The 20137-nt window shown below is 38.7% G+C and overlaps 1 protein-coding gene across 4 annotated transcripts in view; it reads left to right on the top strand.

The window, feature by feature from the left end:
• LOC143886368 (ARM repeat superfamily protein) overlaps positions 1–19797 on the top strand; it is a 152480-nt gene extending 132683 nt beyond the window's left edge. For 2 of the 4 annotated variants that reach the window (XM_077390305.1, XM_077390307.1), the window contains exons 43-51: positions 4313–4418; positions 10194–10307; positions 10422–10496; positions 11431–11529; positions 18253–18324; positions 18396–18481; positions 18565–18676; positions 19091–19198; positions 19306–19797. In XM_077390305.1, the coding sequence (XP_077246420.1) occupies positions 4313–4418; positions 10194–10307; positions 10422–10496; positions 11431–11529; positions 18253–18324; positions 18396–18481; positions 18565–18676; positions 19091–19198; positions 19306–19437 (904 nt within the window). In that variant the 3' untranslated portion in view covers positions 19438–19797. The remainder of the gene's footprint in view (positions 1–4312; positions 4419–10193; positions 10308–10421; positions 10497–11430; positions 11530–18252; positions 18325–18395; positions 18482–18564; positions 18677–19090; positions 19199–19305) is intronic. The other 2 variants (XM_077390308.1, XM_077390309.1) reach the window with 1 other exon arrangement.
• Positions 19798–20137: the final 340 nt, after the last annotated feature.

Genomic DNA, 20137 nt, shown 5'->3' with positions numbered 1-20137 from the left:
TCCGATCAGATGCAAAGATTCAAGTTTTTATGAAAACTGAAACCTTCAAGCTTCAATGACTTTTTATCCACTTTGAACTGGACTTTGCACGAAACACGAAAGTTGTTTGATAAATCATTTCCAACAAATTTCATGTTCACACCTCTGGCCAAATCTTGCCGGAGGTGGCCGGAAAACTCAGAATTCATCACTTGATTCCCTTCAAATTTCAGATTAGTAAAAAGACCATAACTCTTTCAAATATAAACCAAAAATCAAAAAGCGTATATGCATTTGCATGCTCTCATGCTGATCTACAACTTTGTAGTTGAAGACATTTGCCAAAAGTGGCCGGAAAACACACGGGAATTGAAAATGCGTAATTTAAACACTTAAACCTAAAATTACCTCGAATTTCCTCTTTTCTTCTTCTTCTTGAATCTTTTTTCTTAATCAATCACAAATCCAAAACAAACACCATATAATTTCTCTGGTTTTTCCCACTAATTTCCACTATTTTTCTCTGATTTTTCCTTATTTTCTCTTTATTTTCTAATATTAAAAATGAATTTCTCTTACCAATTGCCTTAAGATAAAGCTACCATGAAAGAGAAGTTATACTTTTTCCAAGTGTCACTCTCACAACAATCCGAGCCATGCATATAGCTAATAGCCAAAATGCCCTTCCACTCTCCTTGAATTGTTTTAATTACCTTTGTATCCCATGATCGAAATTACCAAACTACCCTTGGTCCTTTAAATTTCCAAAAATATTTATTAATTAATAAAAACTATATTTTCAATAAACACACTTTTATATCCTTAAGTACACTTGTCATTCCCTAATCACTCTTATCCTTTATAATCCCATTTGTTCTTCTTTAATCACACTTATCCTCTTAATTACACTTATTCTCTTAATTACACTTATACTTCTTAATCACTTAGGGCTAAGTCAAACCTAAATCTTGGTTCTTTCAGAGACCTAAAATTGTATGGATGAAGATCTCCTAAAATCCTTCCTGTTCTAACTTCATGCCCAAACTAGCTTAGTTGTTTCCTTTTTTAATTAGAACTTTAGGATAAGAAAATAACTAATTAAAAGTTATCCATAAGGAAACTCCTAAAAATCTCTTTCACTGTATCTAAATTGTCTTCCCCTGCGAAATGAAAATTATTCCTAAAAACCTATCTAATCTCCACATCCAATTTGTAAGCTTCCTAAAAGTTCTCTTTTTAATACATCAAACCAAAAGTGAATTCTTCAAATCCAAACAAATTTAATTCGAATAATATCTCTTTTGAGATAGTTCGGTTCATATCCGGTGTGGGCGTTAGAGGATTGAGAGGACATGAATGGGAAGGACGCACCTCTGGTGTACTAGTTATCGTGCCTACGGTAAATTCTGCGGACCGGATAACTGCTAAAATAATCTAAGTAGGAAGCCAACATTTAGCTATCCATCCACGAGGTAGATCAGCAACATTTAACAGGCTTGTATGGTCCTAGAATATGGGTGTCTGATCCTTATTCATAGGTCTGAGATCCACATCTAAAGAGTGTGCAAAGAGACTAGCTATAGTCTGGGGCCACCACTTGACGATCCAAACTACCTATAATGGGAATGGAATCGACGAGGTTCGTAGATCCAGATGGCTTCTTGATCTCCTGTCGATATTAGGACGATCGGCTTTTGGGTAATACTTGTATGCTATAGCCTTGACCCGGTCATTGTTGCTCTAGACCGTCTAATTGTCGATTTCAGGTCTTTAAAGGGAGGACCATCGAACTGAAAAATTGGCCCTATTGTTGATATAAAGCTTCCGACTGTTGATCCAAAGAATCTAACCACTCGAATCCGTAACAACTGGTCATCGATCAGATGGTTTTGAAAGGGTGCGATCATGGATTTGCAGTCTTTGGCGTTTGAGTTAAGCAATTTGATGGACTGGATCAATCCGATTACCGTGAAGAATTATCCGGCCCTTGATCGGGTAAGATGCACCTGTATCACCAGCCCAATGTCCGGCCAGGTGTTACGTGATCCATCAACATCAATATGAGAGACATATATATTTTTTGTTCTTATCTTTTGTATGGGTTCTACATAACATAATATATTATTCTTATTTTCTATGTTGCCTATTGTTTTCCAAGTTTTGCGTTATTCTGACTAGATTTATGGAAAGCATGGCCTGCTAAATGAAGAAAGTCCATACACGAGTACATTAATTGGTGTAAAATGAAGTATGTATGCTAGTGCATGGTTCTTAGGGTTTGGGGCAATTGATATAAGGTGGACTTTTATGATGTGCAATTGGATATTTTTAATATTCTTTAAGTCAAATTCAATGTTTCAGAAACTATGTCTTTTTTAGGGTGCAGGTGGATACTTTTAATAATCTCAGTCAAATTTGATGTTTCAGAAGAAACTAATGTGACTAATAACTGAAATGAAAAGAACTAATTACTTTCTCATAATACTTGCTCATTCCTGTTTTATTGATGAGTTCTCCTAATATTCACTCATGTTTTATTGATGAGTTAATTCCATTGTTACATGCTTTCCAACGTAGAGGTTACTAGTCTATTATGGATTGGATGTTACTGTTGTACTTTTGGGCAATTACAAAAGTTAATTCGTGTTATGCAGAAATCTTTCACTTGGTATGTTACCATATCTCTCTTTTCAATGCTTCTTTTTCAAAATTTTCAAAGCAACCTTTGCTCTACCATCTGTTTACTTTCACACCCTACTGACAAATCAAATAATGTGTCCCAAATTTTCATCTTAAGTCTTTTTCTAGTGGGGCTTACTGATTGGTGGGACTTCTAGAAGTAAATATGCTTTCTGTAACGACCTAATTCCGAAACTGTGTCGCTACGAGCAGAGAACCTGCTAAAAGCCACATAATTTTTTTTACATATATCAAACCTATTACCTACGTACTTAAGCATCCATGATTCTTATTCCATTATAATAAGAGTTTCAACTACAAGCACTTAAACTAAAATAATCCAAATATAATTATCCACTAAAAGTTCCAAATAACTAAACCATTCCCAATTCTAAAATTTAAACCCAACGGAATCGATGAGTATCGCCGTCTCCTTTACTTTGTTCTCCTCCCGGCTTCTCCTACGCTTTCAAATATCCTCATTCACAAATGCTCCTACGTTTTGATTCTCTAACCCTGGTGGAAAACATGGGTTAAACATCAGGTCGATAGAAAACATGGCATGTATAAAAATTCATTTAGAGAACAACAGATCTAGACAAATATTTACAAAGTGAACAATAAATAGGATGGAAAAGTAAATTCGTACTACATAAGGTAATCTGTATAATGTTCCAAAAATTTGAGTAGAACTAAATTCAAAGAATGTGAGATCAAATTCATTTTGACATAAAAATGGCACAAGCAGAAGTTAGATGTTTCAATTTCTTAATTATCATAGATTTTTAACCCAAGGCACTCCGACTTCCAGCTAGCTTGTTGCATTTGCCGACATGGTCAGTTCTGCATGGCCTTGTTGCGATAGATCATACCGCCTAGGGACCCGTAGTCTCCATAGGATTATTCATCAACAGGGGTTGCGCGGTCCTCATCACCCTTCCCCGTTTCCTCTTAATTATCTTTTCTTAGTTCCAGGGAGAGCTCTATAGCATCCCATCACCTTCCCTGTTTCTTCTTTAAATCATTTCTTTCTTTATATTCCTGCTTTCTTTCAAAGCCTTTTCTTCATGTGACAGGAAACGATAAACAAATTGTGCACTTTTCAAATAAAATTCCAGTGTACATTTGAAACACAAAAAAAGTTGGCATTCCTGTCATGCTTATACTCCCACTTGGGTTGCGCATGACCAAAGTTTATAATTTAAATTTATTTAAAAAATTAGAGGGGAAATTAAGGGTGGTCGTTACACTTTCTTTCAGATTGCTTGACATGATATTTCTCTACTCATTTATATGTGATAATGCCTTGTGTCAATGGACTGTACTTGTGGGTCATAATTCGTTGTCAAATTCTGTGAGTGATTTATGTCGGTTTGGTCATTAAATTATGTATAGTCGAGCTTCTGCACGCAGGAATGGAGCAAACAGAATTGGGTCTTTATTCAATACTCATTATTTGAAGTTTGCTTTTATGCACTTCAATATTATTATTATTATTTTTTGAATGGTTGTACTTCAATATTATGTTCATGATAGTGTTCTTTAAAGTGCATTTTATGTCTTATTTTATTTCATATCTTTGTTAATTTGATCTAGTTTATGTAGGCTTGGGATGAACCCTACCCTTGTCACTTATCCTGGTTTTATTTTGCAGTGATGGGATTGGTTCCTTATTGGAAGAGATGGTTGAGGCCATGTGTTTGCATGTTATCGATGAGTCACCTACCGTAAGACGACTTTGTCTAAGAGGACTAGTTCAGGTTTTAGTTTTTCTAAACCTATAAATCCTTGCTTTTATATATTCATCCATATCTGAGTATGTTTGGCATCATTACTGTCATGTTTATTCATCATCCATCTTTAGTTTATGGTGTCAATAATCTTCATGATTGACATATGAATTATATGAATTGAAGTGTTCCTTTGCTTGATAATGTTATATATGCTTCTTTGTAATATTTTTCATTTCCTGTCAACCAGTTCTGCACCTTCCTTCCTCCCTATTCCACGCCCCCGCCAACACCAGTCCACACAAAGATTCTCACACATAAGAACAACAATCCATTGCCAATACTATAATAGAATAGCTCGAAGAATGGCTTTATATTTTTTGTGTAAGATGTAGATTTCCTGAATCTGTAGCACACAAAAAATAACGCCAACTAAAATGACTATTGGAGTTATTTGACATTGTACTAAGATTTGTGTTTGTTTATTTATATAAGGACATGCACATCAAATGTGTGACTGACTACATAAGAATATTGACATGTTCTCTTAGGGGGGTTTAGTCGCAAGATATTTGCGCTACCTTTGGCAGATTTGACGAAATCAAGCGTCAGTCAGGCGCGCTTCTATGGATGAACTCAAAAAACACTCATTGGTCGGAAGTTCCTAAAATGTGCGAACTTTGGTGGAAGATGACCTCAGAGTTCCCGTTATAATTAAATTCGGGCAAGAAATTGTCGCGCTAAAACAGGTGGTATTTTGCTCGCCATCCTTTCCACTCCCACCTCTTCACTTCCTACCTTTAGTTGTGATCTTCTCTTTGTCTCTCTCGTCTGTTCACCTCCACAGTGGGCATTCACTCAACCGCCATTATCATGCCATCGTCTCTCACGATTGCCTGCAAGGTAACCCTCTCTCTCTCTCTCTCTCTATGCATGTGTGTTCTTGTTGCTGCTAGGTTAGCAGATTTCGCAGGAAAGAAATTACGCATAGCTAGCAACCCTCCCGTGGCATCTGGCCTGATATATACTTTACTTCAATCCTACCGAATAAGGAAATGATTCTCTATAGTCCTCATTTCAGACAATCTTTTCCTGCCATCATTCCAAACATATGAGAGGTGATTTAGTTTCGCATTGAGCACGGGTGGTATGTCTTGAGAATGGGCATATTGTAAACCCACTTAACGTGGGGTTTTTTTTAGTCTTTCCATGTAATCCTATTTAATATTATATAAATATTGATTCTCGTGGGAGAGAGAGTACGGCAGAGCCTCTCTAACGCATTCCTCCATCTCGTCTCTTCTCTCATCTTCACTCTCTCGCTCTATCAATGTAGTTCGTAACATGGTATCAGAGCTAATGGTTGACGATTGAGACTGGAGATCCCTAACTCTAACCGAACCCTAAAACCATAACCAAAAACAGTCTCGTGTGATCCTCCCTAATCATCCCTAATCTTAACCTTCTTTCTTTCTCCTACCCTTATCGCACCCCCTTATTCCCATCAGATCAGTGTCATCCCCACCAAAATCCAACTGTTTTTGTGTTTTTCTCCCACCCTAGCCACTTGCACCGTCTAAATCCCATCAGATGTGTGTCGTAGCACTCTAAACCACCGTATTTTTGGCTTTTTTACTCCTCCCCAAACCCCTCGCAAGCCATCCTCTCTATCCTATTTGTCTTATACCACCATTAAATCTTCTTCCCACCGAATGCTTAGATGAGTGCTTTAAATACCAATAATACATGACATTTGGTTTCTATTCCTCATGGGGCTCAGACAGTGGGATGTAAGTGGGTGTTCACAGTGAAATACTTACCAGATGGTACTGTCGAAAGACTGAAGGCAAGATCCGTAGAAAAGGGAAACACACAAAAATATGGCATTGATTACACAGACACGTCCTCTCCTGCAGCCAAGATTCCCTCCGTCAAAGTTCTGATCTCACTTACAGTTAATATGTCATTGCCACTTTATCAATTAGATGTCATGAATGCATTCCTGTATGGTGATCTGTATGGTGATCTACGGAAGGAGGTTTATATGGAGCAACCTCCTGGGTTTGCTGCTTAGGGGGAGATGAAGCATGCTGTCTGTAAGTTCATGAAGGCTTTGTATGCCCGTAAGCAATCTCCACATGATTGGTTTGGGAGATTCAGTGAAGCAGTTGTAAGATTTAGCATGACACAAATCGTGAGATACCTGAAGAAGGGTCCTGTTTTTAGATTAATCTTCAGGAAAAACAAGCATATGAGAATCTAGGGATACTCAGATGTTGACTGGGCAGATCTCCTGCGGATAGGAGATCGACCACTGGCTATTGTACCTTTGTTGGAGGAAATTCAGTGTCGTGGAAGAGCAAGAAACGGAATGTGGTATTCAGGTTTAGCGCAGAGACAGAGTATAGGGGCATGGCCTATACAAGGTGTGTTGATCTGATTGAGATCGTTTATGTTAGAATTTGGGCTTCCTTACTCATCTCCCGCATCTCTTTATTGTGATAATAAGTCAGCCATTCATATAGCGTAGAATCCAGTCTTCCATGAAAGAACTAAACACATAGAGGTTGACTGCCACTTTATTCGTCATAGGATTCAAAAAGGGGAGATTTGCACTATGTTCACTTGATCAAATGATCAGGTAGCTGATATGTTTACTAAACCCCTAAACAGAGCGAGGTTTAGTAATTTATGTAACAAGCTAGGGATGTATAATGTATACACTCCCGCTTGAGGGGGAGCATTGAGAATGGGCATATTGTAAACCCTTTTAAAGTGGGGGGTATTTTAGTCTTTCCATGTAACCCTATTTAATATTATATAAATATTGATTCTCGTGAGAGACAGAGAGTACGACAGACTTTCTCTAACTCATTCCTCCATCTCGTCTCTTCTCTCATCTTCACTCTCTCTCTCTCTCTCTATGTAGTTCGTGACAATATGCATAATATCCATCTCCACTAAAGATGATCTTAGCAGCCTACTCAGGATTTCCTTCCCTTAGACGGATTGAATATGAGCAGAGGTGAAATACAGGTGTGACAATCCAAGAGGGGGGGTGAATTGGTCAATTAGAAATTTTAGGCTTAATTAAGGGAGATTAAAAATTAATCCATTTAATTAAGCACTAATTAGTCTAACCCTTGTTCAAATATGTATATCAATGAAAGCTAGGATTTATACATTTAACTAACCCTTGTTCAAATGGATATTATAATACTTAGGGTTTAAACAATTTAGTCAAGTGCATTTACTAACCCTTGTTCAATTAAAAGCACAAAAACAAGTTAGGTTAGAGATTACCAATCACCACACGTGCAAGAGAGAAGGAAAAGAGACATCCACAAGGAACTCAAAATTTATAGTGGTTCGGTCACAACTTGACCTACTCCACTCTTCCAAGTTTACCTCATTGGGATCTCCACTAAAATGATGAAGCCGTACACCCGACTCCTTCATCTCCAAAGGGAACAAACCCTTGTTTTTCCATTTTCAAGGGCCAAAGCGAAGCGCCTCGCACGAAGCCTTGACAAGGGAATCAAACCCTTGCACATGATTCACCTTTCTTCACGGGCCGAATCGGAAACCCTTGTCTTCATCTTTCTTTACGGGCCGAAGAGGAGACCCTCACATGAAGAACAAGTAAAATAAAAAACTCTCTTTCCTCTTAATAGGCGGATTACAACATTGATAGCTCACATTCACTCCAAGAATATACAAATGTAAAGCCCTATGGAGTGCCTCTTGATAACATGTATAAATGGAAGATCAAAGAGGTTTTTAGCTTTTGAAATAAAATATTTAAGCTCAAAGAAAAATTGAATTTGATCTTTCTCAAATGTTCAAAAGCTTCTAGAGATAGGTTTTAATCATGTATATATAGAGTATTTGAAAATATGATTGTTTGGGGTAAAACTGTAAATAATAGGCTTGAAAAAGTCAAGCAGAAAACGCCCCAACGGCTAGTTTGCTCGACCGCGGCGGCCGACCGGGCTACAACGGTCGTCCGCCCCTATCAGGCGCTCTATTCTATTTTCAAATTTCTTACCGTCGCCGTCGGCGGTCGCCTAGCGAGAGCTAACTTTTTGCTCAAAAAATTTGGCTCAAAAACCTATCTCGGTCGACCGACCCACGGCGGTCGCCCGCCCAAACCCATGACGGATTGTTCTGTTTTGAAATAGACACATATCCGCGGTCGCCCAGCTTGACCCGGTCGACCGGCCCGATAAAATTCGAGATGGCCTAGATTTCCAAGTTCCCTCCCACGGTCGCCCGGCCTAGCCCTGTCGACCGGCCCTGAGTGAAATTCCATTTTAACTTTAAAATCTAAGGGCTTTTGGGCTATGGTCTTTGGGCTTAAGTCCAAGGTTTTCAAACACATTTTTGGGTGTGTTTATGGTTTTCAAAGATGTAAAATGTTAAGTATAAAAACCATTTTGAAAATCTTTTGAAAGTGCATTTAAATATAAAATCTAGAGGACTCCAAATACATTCTAAAAATAAGAACCTTGAGTCTTCTTGGAATGTCTTGGCTCCTTTGCACTTTATTGGACTTCTTCGGCTTGTGAGTGAACTTCTTGACCTTGTTTGGCTCTTGTGACTTGTCCTCCAATCTTCAATGCATGTTGAGGTACATGAGGTGTCACCAATGACTAGTTCAACTCCAAGCTCCTTCTTGACACTTACTTAGGAACTTGTGGGATCTTCATGATGAGCTTCTTTACTTGAATATCTTCAAATGAGGATGCCTTCACTGTAGGTGCAAGCTCTTGGTTCTTTTGCTCCTTGATCCACAAGTCATGTGTTGTGAAGAGTTGTGTAATAGCGATTATGACATGAAAATCCTGTATACAACACAACATCTCAAAGCAACACATCAGACCATAAATGCTAATCAATTTGGTTTGCTAGCATCAAAACAAGAAGGTAAGGTGAATGATTAACCCATGGAAACCCTTGAGCTTATAATAGGGTTTGTGCAGAAACATGAAAGTGGGGTGATTAAACTTAGAAGTTTGAACAAAGCTTGAACCAACCTCTGATCTCTGTTTTTTTTAATTTTTATGAATGCAATATAATGGAGGATTGGGTCAAAAAGCAGGCATAACTGCCACCCCTATCCTTAATCAACACAGGAAAGGCATAAAAGCATGGAGAAAGATCTGCTTTTAAGAGAGGGCTGCATTGTTGAAGGAGACTGTTCAGTACATTGTTAAGGAACTGTAAAAACTCATGCAAAGTTGTAACAACAAAAGCATTCCATTCATTCAAAATTTACTGGCACAACTCTGTTTACACCTTTTTAATTAGCTTTTAACTGTTGTTATGGGAAACAATGGCACTACTTTTTAACATCGACATTAGCATACTTTGACAATGGCACTACTCGGTTAACCATATCCACACTTTATGTTGAGCATAATTCCAATCCAAATATTATGGGAAATATGAGTACCACACCCAAACTTAACATGCCATTGAAAGATGCACATTGCAATATTCAATATATGGATCAATTTTTAGCCCTGGTCATTCATTTATTACAATGTTGGGCTGCTTTGAAATGGATTCCCTATGAGTAAGTAGGCATTTGACAGTTATTGAATGGCTATTTTGAATTTTTTGTTATTTCTTTGGTGCATGTAAAACTCTATGTTGTTGTGATGGTCATAACGTCATGTGATTTATTAAGCGAAAGTTGTGTTCATTTAATTAACTGTTTGTTTTGTCTTTTCCGTTAATATCTTAATCTTTTCATCGTTCTGGTTCACATGAGAATTCTCTCTCCTTTGAACTTCATTGCAGATACCATCCATTTATATGCTTCAATATACGGCTCAAGTTCTAGGAGTAATAGTAGCTTTGCTCGAAGATCCCATTGAATCAGTTCAATTAGCAGCAGTGCAGTGCTTATTGATAGTGAGTTTCCTTTAGAATATAAAAAAACTAATATAATTTTGATTGATAATAAAATGAAATTTACGTAATACTATACCTTTCTCTTATCATTTTTGTGTGTGTTACTTGTGATAGGTTCTTGGGTCTTCACCTAATGATGCAGTGGATTTGGTTTTATTAACTCTTTCTATACGCCTACGGACTCTCCAAGTGAGTTTTCACCCATGGTACCTTAAATTGAATATATTTTTTTCTATTTCTAATGTTGTTTCTTTTTTTTTTCTTAAACATGTATTATGGCATTGTGTCGATCTATTCTCGGTCCCAATTAGAACCTAGATGTATGTAGACATCAAAGTAAGAGTAGAGCAGCTATATGGTATATGGTACTTTGAACATTACGTACTAAAGAGCACCCACCAGTTGGAGGAATGTCTTCAATTGAGAAATGCTCAATATCATCTCCAGAGATAATATCATGTATGAGTACTATAGTGATTACCATGGATGTCCTCTTAGTGAAGAGAGAATAGTATGAGGCAATTTGACTAAATATGCTACTCGTTATAGCCGCTCGAAGATATTATCAAACTAAGTGCAATGGACTTTTTCCAGACCATAAAGGCTTCTCAAGAAAACATACCAGTGGAATTGAAGAAGATATGTCAAGAGCTGGCAAACTCATGTAGACCATCTCTAGAAGGTTCTTTGTTGTTCCTTCCAACTTATAAGGGCTAGTGATAACAAAACTTCAGCCCTACTTGACGTAGTACATCTAGAAGTGCGGGGACCTGCTCATGTCTTGTCAGGGCCGATCCCCTGCTATAAGAAAGCATTCTTGGCGCCCATTGGATATAGTGGCCAATGACAAGTCGATTTTATAGCAATCAAAGCACGTAAAAAGATTGAGAAATCTGAACGTGGTTGGGGTTTGGTTTTCAACATATTCCTTCGTTGAAAATTGTTTTTAGACTACTTCGTATTTGTAGCCGTGAGTTCTCATAAATATCAAAATTGTCCCACAGTCTATAAGAAACTTTCACTATTTTATTTTTCTAATTTTCTTATTAGAACATTGATCATTGCCACGAAGAACCAATGTTAGCATGTCGATATGCTACACTTACTTCTTGTTCAATGACAGATCTGCATGAATGTGAAGATACGTGCTAATGCCTTTGCATCATTTGGAGCACTAAGCAGTTATGCCATTGGTGTACAAAGAGAGGTTTTCCTTGAACAGGTATTACCACATATCACTTGTTAGTATAACTAGAAACTATTCGAGATATCCTTAGTCCTTACATTTCTAAGATAGCAGAATCAGATGGTGCCATGCTTTTAAGAATTGCATCAATAATTGTATATTTATATTTGATCATGATCATGGTTTTAAATTTCGGCCGAAATACCGAAATTTCGGATGTTGGTTGGGACTGACACCGAAATCACCTAAATCCAAAATTTCGGTCAAAAAACTTATGCAATTTTGGTAATTTCGGCCAAAATTTTAGGAAAAAAGTTTTTCCAAAATTTCAGCTGAAATTTCGGTAGTTTCTGCCGAAATTTCAGCACAAGTTTGAATATTGTTTTTTTTTCGAATATTTCGGTCTCGGCTATGTGTGAAAACCGAAACCGAAATTTTAAACCTTGATCATGATTCATGACTACTTAATGATTCTCTCTTGACAGAAAGCAGGACCAAATACGGTATATATTTGGAAGTTGCATTTTGAAATGGTGGTTTTGTACTAACGTGAAACAAAACTTTCAATTTTTTATTCTAAAACTAATACTCCATTAAGTTAATTAATTGTATTAATTAGCATATAACAAGAGATATGGTTAACTTATTTATTTGTTCTATTTGGATATTGAAAATTCACTGAGAACAAGAAAGATTTAGGCAGGTTCATTGCACCGAAAACAGGAAAAGGAAAGTGGAAACACGAAAAAGGGAGAAATTTTGCGGGAAAAGAATGGGTTGTTGATGCCGCTCCCTCTTTCATGTTTTATTAGGTTAAAATTTACTCAACAAAATCATAGTAGTGCCACTATTAAGTGACATTTTCATATCATTCAAATTATTCGTAAGCACGTAATATGAACTTTAATGCACTATAGCATGCATTTAACATTTCATTATAGCTTTTTTGAAATTTCAACCTAATAAAATATGAAATTTTAACAAGCTTTACCCGCTAATCAGAAACATGTAAAATGAAGGGCAGAGTGCCATTATTATCCATGAATAAACCAGATTGAAAGAAGTCTCAATAGATCCAGAACCAACAAGTGGATTACGCGGCTTGGAAGAGAACAATAATAAGCGAAGAAAATCCTAGTTGACTGGGGCACGACACGGTCAAGTACTCGGTTGACGTGGTCATAACTCGGGAGAGTCAAAGGAGTTTTTATTGACTTTGTAGGGCTAAACGCGGAACATGGCCAAGGGAAAATGTGGTCGACTTGGGGGAGTCCACAATGATGCAGAGGAGTTTTAAAACTATGGTCAGGATACAAAGCCTCAACCAATTGAGATACAAGCCCTACGCACACACATGCCATTTGTGGAGCGAGTCATGGCCATTTTTTGTTAATAAAGACGAAATGGTCTTTCTAGTTGATCCCAAAATAAAGCTAACTGGTGGACTGTAATGTTACAATAACATTACAATCACTTTACAATCGGTTGGCCGTTTTTCTACTTCCTACCTACTTTCCCTCAACTCAGAAACTCCCAATCCGAAAATGAACCTCCTGGAACCTTCTTAATTTTAGCCCTAGAACTCATAACTGAGAATTAACACCTAATGGAGACCAAAATCTACTAAAATCCCAGCAGCCTACTTGCCAAGTAATTTCTAGATTTGAATTTTCCCAGTTTTTTGGGTTTATATGGCATACAGATGGCCGGAAGAGGTGCCCTCTCAAAAACATCTCTCAAGAAAAAGGGGGACCCTCTTAAAATCCATCTCAATCCAAAGTTCCATGATAATTACAAAAATAGAAAAAGAACCATTTTTCCTGTTTTTTGTGCAGTTCTGTCATTCTATGTTCTGACAAGGTGGGGCACACCTGATGGTGTCAGCAATTGTCAGATGATGTAATGCTGGCATCATCAACACTTCTCCCCGTCTGCCCCACGCTTAAGTTCTTTTCTCTTCTTTCTAGTATATGATCTAACAGTTATATGGACAGATTGAAGCTGGATGTTTGCACCACCTATATAGTCATCATCTTCATGCACAAAAGGCTAAGTTGTTAGTAGGGGTGCACATTCGGTTTAAACCGAACCGAAATAACCGAAATGAGGAAACCGAACATATATCGGTTACCCAAAGTATAGAACCGAAACCGATTAAGTGCAAAACCGAACCGAACCGAAACCGAAACCCGATTTCGGTTTTTCAGTTAAAACCGAATTCTCTGAAAATCTAGATTTCGGTTTTGCAGTAAGCTACTAAAAAGAAGAAACCCCTATTAGCAGAAAAAACCGTAATTTATTTTAGTAGGATTAATTGGTGGAACCATGAAAATGAACCTGATGGTAGAGAAGAAGGGGGTTTTGGGGGAAATCAGAACAAAAGTTGCATGTGAAGCCCTAGAAAATGCAACGAACTTCAGATTCCAGAGAAAGAGCAATAGAGAATAATACATGGACGAAAAAAAATGAAAGAAGAAAGAAAGTGATATTAGTGTTACCTCCTTTTGCAGATCCGAGCTCCTTCCTCTTCTTCTTCTATTAACCCAAGCAAATCTCAGATTTCATATGAAAAAGGGGTTTGGATTTCATATGAAACAGGGGTTTGTATTTCAACTGTTTTGCAGGGAGAAGAAGAAGATGCCGAGATGGGGATCTGAATGGTGGTAGAAGGTTGGGGTGGCCGGAGATGGGGTCGCCACTCGTCGGAGTTGGAGAGGCGGCGGATGAGTAGAGAGAAGTAGAGAAAAGAAAAAAAGAACCCTAGCTTTTGCCTTTTGCTGTCTTTTGCCCTTTTGGGTTTTGAAAAACGAAGATAAACCCTAAAAACGAAAGAAAAAATGTTAAAAGGTTGGGGGGGGGGTGTGAATATATCAACTTACGTTACTTTTGGTTTGTAAAACCAAAACAAAAAACGTAAAGCGATATTTTGACCCAAATTCGATTTTCTATGTAACCGAATTTTTTTCTTTGAAATCGAAACCGAACCCGATAACCGAAGTTTTAGTTGTGGAAAACCGAAACCGAACCGATCCACCCAAGAATCGAACCGAATTGACCGACCGAATTTGGTTCAGTTGGTTAAATTTGGTTTTAACCGATTAATGCTCACCCCTAGTTGTGAGATAACTACATGGTGTAAAAAGGGAGAGAGAGTTAATGAGAGAGAGATAAAGAGAGGCAGGAGGAAGAGTGGCGTGAGAGAGTTATCTCCCACTCCACAGGAAATATATTTACATATGTGTGTGTATACAATGACAAGAATGCCCTCTTTATAGTGGTGCGTCAAACACTCTCCCTCAAGCTGGAAGGTATATATCATACATTCCAAGCTTGTTACAAGCATCCTTTAACCTAGCTGGCCCTATCGGTTTAGTGAACACTTATGTGAGCTGATCAGCTGATCAAGTGAACATAGTGCATATCTCGTCTCTTGGAATTCTCTAAAGAATGAAGTGACAGTCTACCTCAATGTGTTGGTTCTCTCATGAAAGACTGGGTTAGTGGCAATATAAATCGCAGACTTGTTATCACAATATAATCGTGCTAGACCTGAAGATGAAAGACCAATCTCAGACAGAAAAGAGTGTAACCAAATCAATCCTCCACTGGTATATGACATAGCTCTGTATTGTGCTTCTACAGTAGATTTGGTGAATGTCTTGCTTCTTCTCCAAGACACCATATTACCTCCAACGAAGGTGCAATAGCCAGTTCTAGACCGCCTATCTGCTAGAGATCCTGCCCAATCTGCATCAGTAAACCCTTCTATTCTTTCGTGACCATTTCTCTTGAGCCACAGGCCTTTCCCTGGCATACCTTTCTAGTACCTGATAATCTGAACTATTGTTGTCTAATGAGATGTGAGAGGAGAATTCATAAATTGACTAACAACTCACTGCATACGAGATATCAGGGCGATTAACTATTAAATAAATCAGCTTCCCAACAAGTCTCCTGTATCGTTCTAGATTTTCCATCAAATCTCCATGATCTGGAAGGAGTTTGACATTAGGATACATAGGTGTTGATGCAGGTTTCACCCCCATAGAGCCTGTCTCCTTCAACATGACTGACGTATACTTTCTCTTTGACATGTACGATCCATACTAGATCTGAACAACTGCCCATCCTACCTCCTCTACGTTCTTGACAGCCCGAAAGCCCATAATGAGAATACGCTACTCGATGCCAAGAAAGTATTTGAGGAATCCCAAATCTTCGATGGAAAACTCTATCTGGAGGAAAGTCTTTAATCTTCGTATACCAACTTGGCCATTTCCCGTGATCACAATGTCATCCACGTATACTATCAAGAAGATATGACGTGCAGTGGACTGATAGCTGAAAGCATAGTGATCAACATCACACTGTTCATGCTAAACCGCAGGACTGCATCACTAAACCTCCCAAACCATGCCCTCGGAGATTGTTTCAGTCCATAAATCGCTTTCCAAAGGCAACAAACAAGGAACCCAGCTCCCCCTGAGCAACATACCCAGGAAGTTGCTCCATATATACCTCCTCAAGCAAATCGCCATGAAGGAAAGCATTCTTCATATCTAACTGATATAATGGCCAACCACGATTAACAACAATCGAGATGAGAACACGAATGGAAGGTATCTTGGCCACAGGAGGATTACATGATGTAGATGTATCCAACTGAGGACGAGGATCAGCGGGTTGAGACGATGGCTGGCCTGCAGGAAGAACAGCCTGTCGTGGTCTTCGAATTTTCGGTGCAGGTTTTGAAATGTCCCATGTAGGCTCTGTATTAGGTGTCACGGAAGGCGTCACTATAGCTGGCTCCACAGGACTTGACGACAGCGGAAAAAGAAGAGTGGGTACCTCAACAGGACTCGGAGACGGATTATGAAAATAAGAAGTATCCAAAAAAATGTCACATATGCAGAAACAAGCATTTTCTGCAGCTGAGGACTATAGCACTTGTATCCTTTTTTAGTATGAGAGCAATAAAAAAAGATATATTTTTCCGCTCGAGGGTCTAGTTTGTCACAACCAGGACCGAGGTTGTGGACAAAAGAGGTGCACCCGAAGACATGAGAGATCAAGGGGAAAGGATCAGCTGAAGGATACTGGACAGAAAATGGTGTACTGCCAGATAAAAAAGAAGGAAAGACGATTCGATAGAAAGCAAGCCGTAAGAGCCGCATCACCCTAATAAATCTTAGGAACTCACATCTGGAACATGAGTGTACGAATCATATCTAATATGTACCTTAACTTTCTCTCAGCAACATCATTCTATTGCAACATGTAAGCACTTGAAGATTGATGTATAGTACCTCGTGAAGCAAGAAATTGAGTAAAACCATTAGAATTAGAAAAGTATTCTTTTGCATTATGAGTATGCAGACACGAAATGGAAGACTTAAATTGATTCACAATTTCAAAGTAAAATAGTTTGAATGCATTGAATATTTCAGATCTATTTTTGAACAAAAATAGCCATTTAGCACGAGAATAATTATCAACGAAGATAACAAAGTAGTGAAAGCCATATAAAGAAATAGTGCATGCTGGGCCCCAAACATCTGAATGAACAAGCTCAAATGGGCACAATGATCTACGACTACCATGCGAAGGGAAGGACACCCGATGGTGTTTTTCCAACTCACAAGACTCACACGACAACGACTCAACAGAACTAGTAAGAAAAGTAGATTTGCGAGGCTTCTCTGCAGGAGGGTGACCCAACCGAAAGTGACATTGATAGGTATTGACAGATGTTTGAACATCAACACCAGCGTGGGTCGAATCAAGGTAATACAAGCCGCCAATCTCACAGTCCAATCCAATCCTCGTCCCAGTCTTCAGATCGTAAAATTTACAAGAAGATGGAAAGAAGGAAACATAACAATTTAGAGATTTGGTTAATCGACATACACAACAATTTGACAAGAAATGAAGGAACATGCAGGACCGAAGATAAGTGAATATCATTAGAAATGGACACAATACCAACCCCAGAGACAAGAGATTTGGTTCCATCTGCTAATAGGAGGGAGCCTAGAGATATCTGACTGGAAGGTCGAAAAAATATGAGAATTACCAGTCATGTGTTGAGATGCCGATAAATCAATGAGCCATGATCTAGAGGTAGAACCAGAAAGAAAACAGGACGAGCTACCTGGTTGAGCGAATGTGGCCATAGGCTGCTTGCCTTTATCACGGATGCCCAGAAGTTCCTCATATTCAGCACTACTAACCAACATTGAGTTATTAGAAGATGATGCAACAGAAGCAGGGTGAGGAGGGTGGGCATCATCAGAAGAGGCTACCAAAGCAGTAGAATTACAATGGGTACAATAACGAGACCCACGACCATGACTTACCCCTGAATCACGACCATGACCTACCCCTGAATCACGACCACGACCACGGCCAGACCTACCAAAACTACGGCCTCTATTACCAATACTTTCCTGAAATCTTCTCTCTTACCAATACTTTCCTGAAATCTTCTCTCTCAAATGAGACATACAACACTATCGAAAGGGGTCCATTGCTCTCATTGGTGGGAATGGATGGACTCAAATGTGTGCAGATTGCTTGTCCTCCATTTTTTAACCTTTATGTAGTATCTTTCATAGTCTTGTTGTACTACAAATTGTGCACAAGTATTCTAGTTGTTCCTATTTTTGTTTCTATTGCATGTTACCAATATGAGGGCCCTTTGCAATGCCCCGATATGAAAATAAAATGACTACCAACTATGGTTTAATTACATTTTTCTAGGTACATGCAACTCTACCACGCCTTATTCTACATGTTCATGACGATGATTCCAGTGTTCGTCAAGCTTGCCGGGTACAATAATTTCCATCCTTTTCTCACTGAATTTTATGTTAGAAACCTTACACTATTCTCTGCTTCAATAGAACACCCTTAGACAGATTGCGCCCCTAATGGACGTGGATGGTATGTCTGCCCTCTTTAACACACAGTCATTCAATTCAGACCACCGGTATGTTCTGATGCCCAAATGTAGCACACACTTAACGTTTAGTATACATATTTTCCTTTCTTCATTTATGATAACATTGGAAGGCTCCTTATTGTTTATAGAAGTGACTATGAGAACTTTGTTAGAGACATTACGCGACAACTCTGTCAAAACTTTGGCATCAGAGCTGATACTTACTTGGCATCCGCGATCCAGGTTTGTCTAACTGGTTTTGGGAGAATCTAATGTCATCGAATCAGTAGGGGTGCAACTCGGGTTGGGTCGGGTTGAGGCCTACCCGAACCCAACCCAAGGAACCATTTTCTCAACCCGAACCCGAACCCGACCCGACCCGAGTTCCAACCCGATGAGGTTCAACCCAAGTTTTTCAGCTTACTGAAAACAAAAAAAATGATAAAAAACGTCAGGTTTCACTCAGGTCGGGTTGTCCATGCCCTCAATCCGACCCCGACCCGAACTCAACCCGGGTTAGGAAAACCGAACCCGAACGCGGCCCGAAAGACACCCAACCTGACCCAACGTCTTTTCGGGTTGAACCCGACCCGAGTTGCACCCCTACAGCCTAAACAGCTGAAAAGTTTTACTCATTGTCAGATGCTCTTGATGCAGGCTTTCGATGCTCCTTGGCCACTCATCCAGGCAAATGCCACCTATTTCTCAAGCAGTATGCTGTCGCTTATCGATGACCAACGCTCCTTGGCTCCTTATTTTGCACAGGTCTTCAAGTCTTGTTACTAGCATTTATATCTTTTCAGTATCCTTCATTTTCGTATAGCTAAACACAACAATTTACTAGACTGATAGAAATTTTTTTTCTTGCTCAGGTTTTTGGGATGTTAGTAAGTAAAATGAGTCAATCACCTGATGCCGTTGTGCGAGCCACATGCTCATCATCTCTAGGCCTTTTGCTAAATACTACCAACTCACTATTGTGTACGGTCTCACAACCCAACTGAGGCCGGGTGTGTACAGTTAATAAATGCCATCAAAAGAGGAAGGCTACACCAAAATTGGAGTAGCAAGAGATGTTGCCTCTGATTTTCTGCAGCGGTGACTTTGGCTACATGGGATAGGGATCTGGAGCCCTGTTTACTTGAATTGCTGTTCATATGTATAGCTTGATCAAGAATGTAATGTAAATGTTGTATTATGTGTATCATTTCCTGTGATTATGATAATAATGTTAATAGATTTCTTGTTGCTGTTGGTACTCCTAATAAATATGAGGTAAGTAAGAATTGCTAAATGTAAAATCAAACAAGTTTGTAAAATCAAACAAGTTTATCCAGATTGTAAAAGTGAACGACCATCTCCAATGAATGCATTATGTGTTGCTTTTTCTTCAACAAGTTTAAATTTAATCTTAGAAGACGATCTTCTTGTTCCAACATTCATGCATCATAAGGAGCAATAATGCATATCAATTGTCCTTATTTTACATGAAATTGTGTGAGATGTGAGCAGGGATTTTCATCCAGTGACTGAGAAACAGTGAATTTTCTCACTTTCAACTTGCATAGAAGCTTTGTGCTTTCCCATTCCCCAAAGGCCTTCTCATTTTTGCCTTGAAAAGAAAGAAAAAAAACTGGGAAGATCCTGTTCGGTAAACGAGACATGTTTCTGCCTGTTTATCCATATTCCTGCAAAATGGTGGGA

This window comes from Tasmannia lanceolata, unplaced genomic scaffold (assembly GCF_043159265.1).
Source record: "Tasmannia lanceolata isolate RefF3 unplaced genomic scaffold, GAP_Taslan_0.1 ptg000011l, whole genome shotgun sequence".
Lineage (NCBI taxonomy): Eukaryota > Viridiplantae > Streptophyta > Magnoliopsida > Canellales > Winteraceae > Tasmannia > Tasmannia lanceolata.
The sequence above is the reverse complement of the archived record's forward strand: the minus strand, read 5'-3'. Positions and strand labels throughout refer to the sequence as shown.